The sequence below is a fragment of the Antedon mediterranea genome, chromosome 1 (assembly GCF_964355755.1).
Source record: "Antedon mediterranea chromosome 1, ecAntMedi1.1, whole genome shotgun sequence".
Lineage (NCBI taxonomy): Eukaryota > Metazoa > Echinodermata > Crinoidea > Comatulida > Antedonidae > Antedon > Antedon mediterranea.
Window position 1 is genome coordinate 10,500,200 of NC_092670.1, and position 13,019 is coordinate 10,513,218.

The 13,019-nt window shown below is 34.7% G+C and overlaps 1 protein-coding gene across 1 annotated transcript; it reads right to left on the reverse strand.

Moving 5' to 3' along the window:
• Window positions 1-6,034, reverse strand: LOC140041189 (techylectin-like protein). Its single transcript, XM_072087615.1, has 2 exons — window positions 5,926-6,034; window positions 1-266 (listed from the first exon to the last, which is right to left on the reverse strand). Exons 1-2 carry the CDS (start codon window positions 6,032-6,034, stop codon window positions 1-3), a joined length of 375 nt encoding a protein of 124 aa, XP_071943716.1.
• Window positions 6,035-13,019: the final 6,985 nt, after the last annotated feature.

Sequence of the window (13,019 nt, forward strand, 5' to 3'; positions counted from 1 at the left end):
TTATGGGGCTCTTTTAACCATCATCACTGTCTTCTTGAGACTGTGGTACCTTCTATGGAAATTCCACCAGCTGGTGCCTGTCAAACCCTCTGTACCTGGTGTAAGGTAAAGCCCATTCAGGTTTGAATGATGACAGTTATTGTACCACCAAGCACCTTTGTTATACTCAGCACAGTTAGTACCGATCCCGCTACCGCTTCTCTTATCATTGTCTCTATCATACGTTGAAAATTGTTGACCATTGTGGCGTGATGTCAAAGAATCACCTAAACAAACAAAATTTTAAATTCATTTTTAAATATTTGTTTTTCTTTCTGTTACAAATAAAATAAAAGATATTTGATATAAAAGGGAAAATAAAACACAAATTTATAAATAGTATTAATTTGTTTTTAATTTTTTGTTATTAACTATTCTTATATATCATATATTCTTTATTTTATTTTTGTTTTGTCAGAGTTATTATACTTCAAAAGCAATGCATTTTAATAATGAAGAAAGCCAAAGTTATATGATAAGTAACAAGGCCAACAGCCATTAAGTCGCGTGCTACAATGCATAGTGATACCGGACAGACAGACCGACAGACAGACCGACACAGACAGACCGACCGACCGACATAGTGAACTATACTGACCGAAATTACTGAACATTTATATTTTTTAAATTTACACGTGCGTAGCCTGTCACTTTCGACGTGCTCGTATAACGTAATTTCGAGTTGAAAAGTAAGTCAAGAAAACAGAAATCGGGCAAAAAGAATGCGCAACAACATTTAACGCGCAGTGCGCGCGCAAAAATATGCGCACTCATGGCAATTTTGTAAACGCTTAAAATTGCCTGAAATGTACTCTTATTTCATCGAAAATAAATTTTGAAAATTTTAAGCGCGCGTACGCATGCGTTACATGCGCTACGCACGTAATTGTAATGCCATATGATGATTTATGCCCTGAAATTTATTAGTACCAAATTTTATTTAATTGTGATTCATGGTTGTTAAGATATGATTACAAACGTGATTTCGTTAAATCGTGCGTAGACCGCGTAATTTTTTATTGCGCACCGTGAAAACATAACCACATCGATTCCTGGCCATAATAGTGGGGAACCTAATGTAATTCCGTGAGATTTTAATGCTCAAGTTGAGTTCTTGGCAGTTTTGGAATCCTTGGGACCAGCAGAATTCATTGCAACAGGGGGAAAATTTTTCCCGACGCTATTTTGGCCGCCATCTTGGATTTAAAAATGGCCCCCATTTTTTACTCAAAACTGATAGTAGCTCCTATTTTAAACCACGTACGAACGTAATTTGTGTGATAAATCTTACAATATTATGATAAATCAGTCCAATGGTACAATTTATAATAATAGCATATGGCAGCCATATTGAATTCCAAGATGGCCGCCATTAAAAACGTATATAATGTATGCATTTTATAGTCAGGGTCATCGTGTATTTCCGTAGCATTTTAACGCCCAAAGTGAGATTTCACTTCTTTAATATGGTGGTAGGATACAAAAAATGCTAGGTAACCAATTTTCACGATCCCGTAACCATGGTAACAGCCCCAAGATCAAAATGGCGGCCAATTGGCCCTATCTCCGTATCCCTTTGGTCTATCAACAAGATATTGGTATCAAAATACTCGGAGCGAATATATTTATATTCATTGTAATGGAATATTTTGACGAAATGTAATACGAAATGGTATTTTTCTGCACTATTGACCTTTGACCTTGACTTGCATTGTATCTAAAAAACGGCTGGTCATTGAAATTTAAAAATGGTCTCAAATTGCTGAGACCATACATATTTATATTTATTGTAATGCAACATTTTGTTAGAAAATGACCGGAAGTAAAGTTATTGACCTTTGACCTAATCAACATGAACTTGATGTATACAATAATCGGCAATTATTTGTGGTAGGTATTAAACAATGGATTTATACATATTATTATCATTTGAATAGCTAATTTCTAATTCACATAATGAACCAGCTTGGCTTGATGTAGATGACTAAGTAACAGAGAATAAAAGAATGTAATTAATTTGAATGTAAAGAAACAAGGCCAACAGCCATTAAGTCGCGTGCTACAATGCATAGTGATACCGGACCGACATACAGACCGATAGACCGACAGACAGACCGACAGACAGACCGACAGACAGACAGACCGACCGACATAGTGAACTATACTGACCGAAATTACTGAACATGTTTAAAAATGTTGAAATGTTTAAAAACATTTATATTTTTTTAATTTACACGTGCGTAGCCTGTCACTTTCGACGTGCTCGTATAACGTAATTTCGAGTTGAAAAGTAAGTCAAGAAAACAGAAATCGGGCAAAAAGAGTGCGTAACAACATTTAACGCGCAGTGCGCGCGCAAAAATATGCGCACTCATGGCAATTTTGTAAACGCTTAAAATTGCCTGAAATGTACTCTTATTTCATCGAAAATAAATTTTGAAAATTTTAAGCGCGCGTACGCATGCGTTACATGCGCTACGCACGTAATTGTATTGCCATATGATGATTTATGCCCTGAAATTTATGAGTACCAAATTTTATTTAATTGTGATTCATGGTTGTGAAGATATGATTACAAACGTGATTTCGTTAAATCGTGCGTAGACCGCGTAATTTTTTATTGCGCACCGTGAAAACATAACCACATTGATTCCTGGCCATAAGGAATATACTGTGAAAAATTGACCTAGCTAGATTAAACTGATATCAAGATAAGGTCAGAAAGCGATAAAATGCATAGTGATACCGGACCGACAGACAGACAGACAGACCGACAGACAGACCGACAGACAGACCGACCGACCGACATAGTGAACTATAGAGTCGCTTCCACACGACTAAAAAAATCTGTATTTAAATAGTTCTCTTTTCCCGGATCAGGCTCTAGAAGAACAGAAGGAACATAGTTAAAATGGGTTGGTGGTCTTGTTGGCGGCATTACTCAAGATGAGGAAATCGAACTGGATTTCCCATCGAACTCACTCTTTAACACAAAACACACAAATCCTTCAAGATTTTATCAAAATACATTCATAACAAAATCAACACTTTTTTTAAACATTGTCTTAGTAATAATTTCAAATGAAGTCAAGAAATAATCTTAAACAGATGATAAAAAAAGAGTTAAAGGTTTTTGAAGTTTGTGAGCAAAGTCTGGTTGTGGACTCATTGAAAAAAATAAAACTAAACACATTTAGTAGCTTGAAGGGAACATAAAATGCTGTAAACATCCAAAACCTCTTGGTCACTTCTAACAATCTCACTCTATCTAATCTAAAATGATTCCTTGGCTTGGCGATATAACTACAAAATGACAGTCAATGTTAGCATTGGAAGATTACTTCTTATATCGAAACATCAAAGAAGCAACCCCAAGGAACGTCTAATCAAGCAACTGAACCAAGCAATCAAATTATGATCTATAACGACCACGTAATAATTGTATAGCAGTTCAATGTATGAGAAACCTATATATATGAAATTGAAAAAAAAAAACAAGCATTAGGAAATAAAATGGAACGTCGTTACAAAGTTTAAGAATCAACCACACTCACTCCTTTGACTGTCTTAATGGAAAGAATGGGACGAGGATGCTGACACAATAAATGCATGGTATTGATTAATATTTATAAAATATATAAAAACTAAGTAAGTGAATTAGAAATTAGATATTCAAATGATAATAATATGTATAAACCCATTGTTTAATACCTACCACAAATAATTACCGATACATTCTGAAATAGATAAATGCTTATTGTATACATCAAGTTCATGTTTATAAGGTCAAAGGTCAATAACTTTACTTCCGGTCATTTTCTAACAAAATGTTGCATTACAATAAATATGAATATGTATGGTCTCAGCAATTTGAGACCATTTTAAAATTTCAATGACCAGCCGTTTTTTAGATACAATGCAAGTCAAGGTCAAAGGTCAATAGTTCAGAAAAATACCATTTCCTATTACATTTCGTCAAAATGTTCCATTACAATGAATATAAATATATTCGCTCCGAGTATTTTGATACCAATATCTTGTTGATAGACCAAAGGGATACGGAGATAGGGCCATTTGGGCGCCATTTTGATCTTGGGGCTGTTACCATGGTTACGGGATCGTGAAAATTGGTTACCTAGCATTTTTTGTATCCTACCACCATATTAAAGTAGTGAAATCTCACTTTGGGCGTTAAAATCCTACGGAAATACACGATGACCCTGACTATAAAATGCATACATTATATACGTTTTTAATGGCGGCCATCTTGGAATTCAATATGGCTGCCATATGCTATTATTATAAATTGTACCATTGGACTGATTTATCATAATATTGTAAGATTTATCACACAAATTACGTTCGTACAAGGTTTAAAATAGGAGCTATTATCAGTTTTGAGTAAAAAATGGGGGCCATTTTGAAATCCAAGATGGCGGCCAAAATAGGGTCGGGAAAAATTGGCCCCTAGTTGCAATGAATTCTGCTGGTCCCAAGGATTCCAAAACTGCCAAGAACTCAACTTGAGCATTAAAATCTCACGGAACTGATTTTTGGAACATTAGGTTCCCCACTATAAGGAATATTCTGTGAAAAATTGACTTAGCTAGATTAAACTGATATCAAGATAAGGTCAGAAAGCGATAAAACGCATAGTGATACCGGACCGACAGACAGACCGACAGACAGACGGACAGACAGACAGACCGACCAACCGACCGACATAGTGAACTATAGAGTCGCTTCCACGCGACTAAAAAGTGCGATTAATAAAGTACTACTCTTCCCTTATTCGTTGTAGTATTGAGCTGGGATTTGGCATGAATATACAAAGCCATAGAGCCGGATTTTGAATATCACTGGCTCCTTGTTTAGGGACCACTGACTAATCCTATTGAATTAGAACAGGTAATGAATGCGTTCAACGTTGCAACATTTAGTAAGGAATTTAATCGTTATTTTTATCCATAGGTTTTTTTTAAATAACAAAAAATATAATATAATGTACCACACAGTGATATATTTTTGACTAGTTAGCCGTTATTGAAGAGATAATAGTGAAAAAAAAATCAGTAAATGTAGTAACTGCAGTAAATGCAGTTTAATAATTTTAACATGATCTATTGATAAGATAAGTTGTTGTACTGTGAGTGCATTTGCACATTTAAATATAGTTAGATTCGTTTCAGGCCTGTAAGAAGGAATTGCGAAGTGGGAGGGCCATACAAAAAATGTACTTCATAGACAGTTTACAGAGTACTTTGCATTCAAGGTGATCACCTTTGGGCTTTACATTATATTTTAGACGCGACATCAATTGATAATCAAAAATTATCGAATGATTATTATTTGTTGTTTAAACTTTTAAATGTTGTGGTCTAGGCCTAATTATGACATAACTAGTGAAATTATGGGGCTATTTCACAAAGGCGTAGAATTATATTTTCATGAGGTTCACGTCAATATCATTATTAGAATTGTTTTGTTCTACTTTTCAGATGTTTAGAAGCTTTTCTTTTAATGTTTGTCTAATTTCTTTAAGCTAAATTTGATGGAAAGACAGCCTCAAATTATGCTAGAACGCTGCTGTGTCTTGTGACTTTAGCCCTGACTTTAGACCCTGACGCCACCGCTGCTTAGGTACAGTACATGTCTCAAGTTCTTTCCCAGCAGTCAATTTCCTTATCATTTAGCTGTGTTTTAATAATAATAATTCTAACATTATTTTTATTATCCTTTAAATGTGATAAATGCAAAAGAAACCCTATATGTGTCCATAGATTATTTTCACCTCAAAGTACTAAGTGTGTATAAGGCCTTAAAAAAGGTTAATTCTTTGTATACTTAATGTGTTTTTAAATGTAAATATAGATTGAATATACTAACCTGCAGTTCCATTGCATCCACTGATTTTTAAAGTATAGTTAGAGTCCTCAGTATCAACACGAAAGTGAGAATATTTTGCGATCTTCATGTCATCCAAGTGGTCAGTCATCTCTATTAGAAATGTTATACGGTTGATCTGTTCATTACCAAGCCAGAACTCTGAGTTCAAATTTCCAAAACCATCCTTGTATTCTGCCCAACTACGGTAGAAATCGACCAATCCATCTTCTCTTCTTTGTAATACCTGGTAATGACCATAGATAGTACTTAATGAATAAGATAGTATTGTACTTCACTTAATAAGATGTAGAGGTATAAACGGCAGGTTAGTGATCTGGTCGGTTGTAGGTTCGAGTCCAACCCAAGAATTACTTGTCAAAGTATTCTCAATGTAAAAGTAAAGTACAAATTATGTCATAGTAGGGCAAAACATATGACCAATTACTTAACACCCTGACGCAAGGCTCCACAGTAGTTACAAACAATTTTTAAATTAAAAAATAAAAGATATGATCATGATGCATGACAAATTTGTAATTATGCATGTGTTTGTGCACAATGCATGTTTCTAAGATCACTTTGAAATGCAGGACCATCGCGCACAATGCGAGAAGGTTGTTTACGATGGAATAAATGAATAAAGATAAAACAATAATGACAAAACGTGAAATGATGAAAATACGAAAAAAGTATCTTATTGTAAGAACTTGACCAATAATAAGAAGATTAATTTAGTGTATTGTAATTTAAAATTTGATATACTTATTTTTTTTTCCGTAAAGATCGTTCTGGAAAAAAAGGTGGTGGTGTTAGCATCTATATTAAGAATACCATATCTTATAAAGAAAGATCTGATTTATATGTAAATGATCTGGAGGCTGTATGGCTGGAGCTATTAGGACAAAAAAGTCAAAATATTTTAATATGCTGTTTATACCGCCCTCCAAATGCAAATTATGAATATTTTAACTTAATTATTGATTTACTTGAAAAAGTTAGTATGGAAAACACTGAAATTGTACTACTCGGCGATTTTAATATTGATTATGTCTTAAATGAGAACCTCTCGAAAAATCCTATCAATATGATCGAAAACATGTTTGTTATGACCCAGTTGATTCATGATAAAACAAGAGTTACGTCACACTCATCAAGTTGTATTGATTTGATACTAACAACAATTCCAGATCAGCACTATTTAAGTGGTGTTGCTAAAATAGCTTTAAGCCACCATTTTATGGTTTACAGCTGTTTAAAATTTAAGGAAAAAGAAGCTAAACATAAAACAATATATTATAGAGATTATAAGAACTTTGATGAAGGGGCATTCTTGCATGATATTTCCCATTCTCAGAAATTACAAAATATTCACAATATTAATAACGTTGACAATGCATGGGGTACGTTTAAAAATTGCTTTCTAAATTTAAGTAATAAACATGGGCCTATAAAAAATTCAAGAATAAAAAATAGATTCTCTCCCTGGATAACTCCTGAAATTATAAAGTTAATGTACAAAAGAGATTATACTAAAAGCAAAGTAAATGTTAATAATCCAGGATTAAAAACTGAGTATAGAAGACTTAGAAATCTGGTTAACACTAACATTAAGAAAGCAAAGTATAACTATTTTAATAATGTAAATATAAAATATAAAAATGATCCCAAAAAAATGTGGAACGAGCTAAATAAACTAACTGGTAAAACGAAATCTAACATTAGTAAAACTATTGATTGCGAACGTTTTAATGAATACTTTATCAACATAGGAGTTAAGATGGCGCAGTCATTTGACGATACGCTGCCAAGTTGGAATAATCCACCTAGTGAATATTCCTTTAATTTAATTTTATAAATGTTGATGTAAATACCATTAAAAGGAAGCTTTATAATTTGCCAGAAAAAAATTTAGATGTTCTTGATTTTGATAGTAAATTGTTAAGGTTAGCAGCTCCGTACATTGCTTATCCATTGTGTCATATTGTGAATCTCTCTCTCATGTCTGGTCTTGTCCCAGCTGATTGGAAAGTAGCAAGGACAACTCCTATATATAAAGGAAAGGGTAGTAAAGACAGTATGAGCAACTACAGACCAATATCTGTCGTTGCTCATATCGCAAAGATTATAGAGAGAGTGGTTCAGGAACAAATCATTTCTTTTCTTAGTTTGTTTGATTTGATTAACATTGATCAATTTGCCTTTTTGAAAAACCATTCTACTGTAACATGCTTGCACAGAGTAGTTGATGATTGGTTAGAAAGTTTTAATGAATCAGAGGTCGTCGGCGCTTGTTTCTTAGATATATCCAAGTGCTTTGACACGATAGATCACTCAATTTTGTTATTTAAGCTTTACAAATATGGTTTCCATGAAAATGTTGTTTACTGGTTTAGTAATTACTTAAAAAACAGAAAACAGTTTGTATACTGTAACAATAACAAATCTACACTTAAAGAAATCAATATTGGTGTTCCACAAGGAAGTGTCCTGGGACCCATCTTGTTTCTCATTTTCATAAATGATATTTCGCAGTCTATAGTAAATGGAACTTGCAGCGTTTTTGCTGATGATGTTGTGGTTTACACCTCAGGTGATACTGCTAAGATAGTAAATGATTCATTACAAATAATTATTGATAACATTGGTAAATGGTATGATGACAACCACCTCTCTATAAATACTGAAAAAACAAAGGTTATGTTACTAAGAAACAATCATACAGCTGACAGTAATGATTTAAATATACAAATTGGAACCAGTAAATTAGAACAAGTTGATAGTATAAGGTATCTGGGAGTCGTAATCGATGAAATGTTAACTTGGAAACAAAATACTCAATGTATTAGTAAAAATATTGGATATAAAATAACAATGCTAGGTAAAATGGCTAGTAGTTTAAGTAAACCGTTACTTGAAACTCTATATATAAGTACAATTCAGCCTTGTAGTGATTATGCTATAACAGTCTGGGGAAATACGACAGAGTTAAACAAAAATATTTTAAAGCGACATCAAAAAAGAGCTGCTCGAATTGTAACTAACAACTTCGATTATATTAATGTAAGGGGTGACAACATCATCCAGAACCTATCGTGGCAAACTCTTGAAGAGAAACGAGATTTCTCCCTAGCATGTCTAATGTATAAATGTGTTTACGGCCTTGCACCAATTAGATTAGTAAATGAAATTGAATTGATTCGCGATATTCACACCCACTTAACACGTGGAGTAGAAAATTTGAATGTAACAATACCTAAATACACCCTTAGTAAAATGAATTCGTCCTTTAAAGTTGCAGGCGCAAAAGTATGGAACAATTTACCAATTAATATTAAATCGGCACCAACAATTACGTCCTTTAAGGCTAGATACAAATCTCATTTCTTTTCATAAAAAAACTGACATGTATTATATTTAATTAAGTTTCTCTTTTGTATATTTTGATTAAGACAGGACCACAATGTAAAACAGATACACTGTTATCTGATTGTTTTATCCTGTATAAATATATTATTTATTATTATTTATTATTATTATTATTATTATTATTATACAGTAGTTAGGTGTTAGCTCGTAGTTAGACTTGCTCCAAGTCTGTATTGTTTTTTTAAATAATTTATTTGTTTTTATTTCGACCGCGATTTTTGTCTGAATACAGACTTGTGAAACACGTATAGAAATCGATTTGCAGACCGCAAACAACTGATAAGAATGATGTAGGTTATCATACCGTATTTGGCTATATGGGGCAGGCGGTATGTAAATATGGATTTCAAATCAACCAATGATCATTTTGTTTCAAAATGAAAAAGATCGAGTACGTACAGTGCTGAATGTACGATCAAGACTGTTGAAATAATGAAATCGTGTTGCCAAGTTGTTTTGTTTATTAATTGTTTAGTCCTTAGCCTAGGCCTCGCACGTATGATCTGCCAAATAAAACGCCAATAAGAGGTAGGCCTACATACCACCACCGGCACACAAATTTAAATCAAATTATCTCCGCGTAATATTAAATGATTCATTCAATGTTTGATTTGCGCAGAAGCAAGACGAGTTTTCATGTTCTTGGGGAAAATCCCATCAAATATTTACCAGGATGCTAGTCAAGTCGCCCCATCGCAAAGTCGCCCCATACAAAGTCGCCCCTTACACAGTCGCCCCATCGCAAAGTCGCCCCAAAACAAAGTCGCCCCGACACAGTCGCCCCATCGCAAAGTCGCCCCAACGCAAAGTCGCCCCATCGCAAAGTTGCCCTAACACAAAGTCGCCCCATCGCAAAGTCGCCCCAAAACGTTAAAAAAATAGTTTAAAAGTGCGTAAAATGTCGCAATGATACACAAAATAACACGGAACGTGTAGGCATAAAAGGGGAAGCCCCGCCATGTAGTCTCAGGTCACACGATCATCCCCCATCATCATGAGAGGAAGCCCCCAACTAATCACTCCGCGCGCGGTCGCACTAACGTGCTAGCTCACCACCAGAGGGAAACCCCCGTAATTACCGTTTACCAGACTACTACTAGGCATATAAAATCATTTCTAGCCTTCAGAAACTTTCATCAATGTCCCGATCAATGTACCTGTTATGCGCGATTTGAACGATTTGCGCAATTTGAAATTGCGCAAAAAAAATCCTTGCGCAATTTGAATTGAAACATGTGTTTCAAATTGCGCAAGCAACGTATTAAATTGCGCAAGTAATCTGCAAACTGCGCAAGGTTTTTCGACAGATTGTGAAATCATGCACACCCATATTTATATAGTAATTTCTAAGAATGATTCAAAATTAAAGATAAATATCGCATTTCCTTATTTTAGTAGTGCAAATATTGTTATAAGTTAGCATACCGTCGAAGAACCGACGAAGGAAAACGAAGCGGTGGTGTTCCACCAGGCGGGCGCGGCGTGGGCGGCCGGCTATACTACTCTAGCCTAGCTAGGGTCTGGACTACTGATACTGACTAGGTTACATGGCCTAGCTTAAACTAATATTAAAAACTTAATTTTTACATTTATTTTGATTTATTTCAAGTTACAGTGATAATATTATTTAATTGTAATAATAAATGTTATGTATTTATTATACACATGTTATCTTCGCATTTATTATGTTTTATTTTGAGTTATTTAGTTTCCAATAAATTATTATAATACCGTTGTCTGGTAGAATTTTGTTGCGCAATTTGAAAATTTACAGTTCGTTTTCAAATTGCGCAAAGGTGTCATATTGCGCAAGAACTATCTTGTGCAATTTACAAATTGTGCAGCGCAATTTAAAATTGCGCAAAGATTTTTTTGCGCAATTTGAAATTGCGCAAGTTGATTGCGCAATTTGAAATTGCGCAAAAAAATCCTTGCGCAATTTTAAATTGCGCAAGAATTCTTTGCGCAATTTCAAATTGCGCAAGGATTTTTTTGTGCAATTTCAAATTGCGCAAATCGTTCAAATCGCGCATAACATACCCAAGTACATTTTCTAAACGTAACATAGCGCATGCGTACCATCTTAGTTGTTGAGTCTTTGAAATTCTGAAATATGAATATTAAAACAGTGTACGAATGAGTAGCCAATCGCATGCAGCTGAAACTAGTCAACCGGATAATCTATGCACCAAGAATTCTTGGTGTCAAACCATGTGACTTTTGCGTGTTTCCCCCCAGACGGAGTATCCAAACTCAAGTAATACACGTATGAAACGCCATATGTGCAAAAATGTTTATATTTTTACTAATATTAAGAAAAAAACTCCGTCTGGAGCCCAGACTAGCTCGTAGTGTTTAACTGCGAATAGTAAGCTGCAGCCTAGCTGTATTACATTACTGTACCCTCTCTAATATCTAAATTATTGTTTTTATACTTACCGTCCAACTGCCATCATCCTTCATGTCACAGTAGACAGTAATCTCTCGTCCTCCATCTCCTGGCTGTATCACATATTGACCACTCAGAGCAGAAGGATCATTTCGTAAAATGTCACCACAGTCCCTCATAAAACACTCTAACATTACAATTTGTAAAGATTTCGATCCAAGTCGACCCTAAACCGTCTCGGCCAAAGTCAAGTCGGCCCCAAGTCAAGTCGGCCCCAAGTCAACTCGCCCCAGGTCAACTCGGCCTCACATCAACTCGGCCAAAAAATAATCGGTCAACTCGGCCCCGTTAAAGTATGGAACGCAAAAAGTGCAAAGGAAGGGGATTGATATTTCTTCACATTTTCGTGCGTCAAAATTCAATAAACATGTCCGATATGCGAGGACATTTATTAGGTGTAATAAGATTGCTTGGTTGAATCATTGAGGTATAAAATAATGGTAACTCCATGGTTGAATCACGCGTAGATATTTTCAGTGTATGCATTTGATTAGGCGACAACATCTGAAACCAATTCGTAGCCTCCCTCTGCGCCTTTGGCAGCTATTTCAATATCTAAAACTGCTACCTGTTTTCGCTGACCGGGGGATTCACCTTTTTTAAAAATGCAAATCATGAAAAAAAACGATATGTACGATCATTTTTTCTATGGCCAAATGGTGGAACGTAGACCTACGTCTTCGATTTACTAAAATGCGGTACCTGCTCGTGTTTTTGTAACACGCGGGTACTTCTATTCATATCGGCAATGAGATCATTTTTTTATATGAGTATTTTTTTTATTTCTTCATTTTTTTTAAAGCGTGGATAGTAATTAATAATCATAATAATATTAAGCACTTTTTGCGTTCCATACTTTATTGTGACCGAGTTGACCGATTAGTTTTTGGCCGAGTTGACGTGAGGCCGAGTTGCCTTGAGGCCGACTTGACGTGGGGCCGACTTGACTTAGGCCGAGACAGTTTGGGGCCGATTTGACCTGCACCCTTTGTAAATGATAAAAAAATATCATAAAGTATGAAAACATTCGGTTAATAGAAGACCTGCTTTATTATATAGATTGTAACGATAAAAAAAAAGTATGAAAACAATAGAAAGTTACAACATTGCATCCCACAACCTTACTATTTTGATTTTAAAATGTGGGAGGTCTAAAATTGGGTGAAGCTTTGAAAAATTGGCTTTTATTTTATTATTATTATTTATTAAAATAAAATAC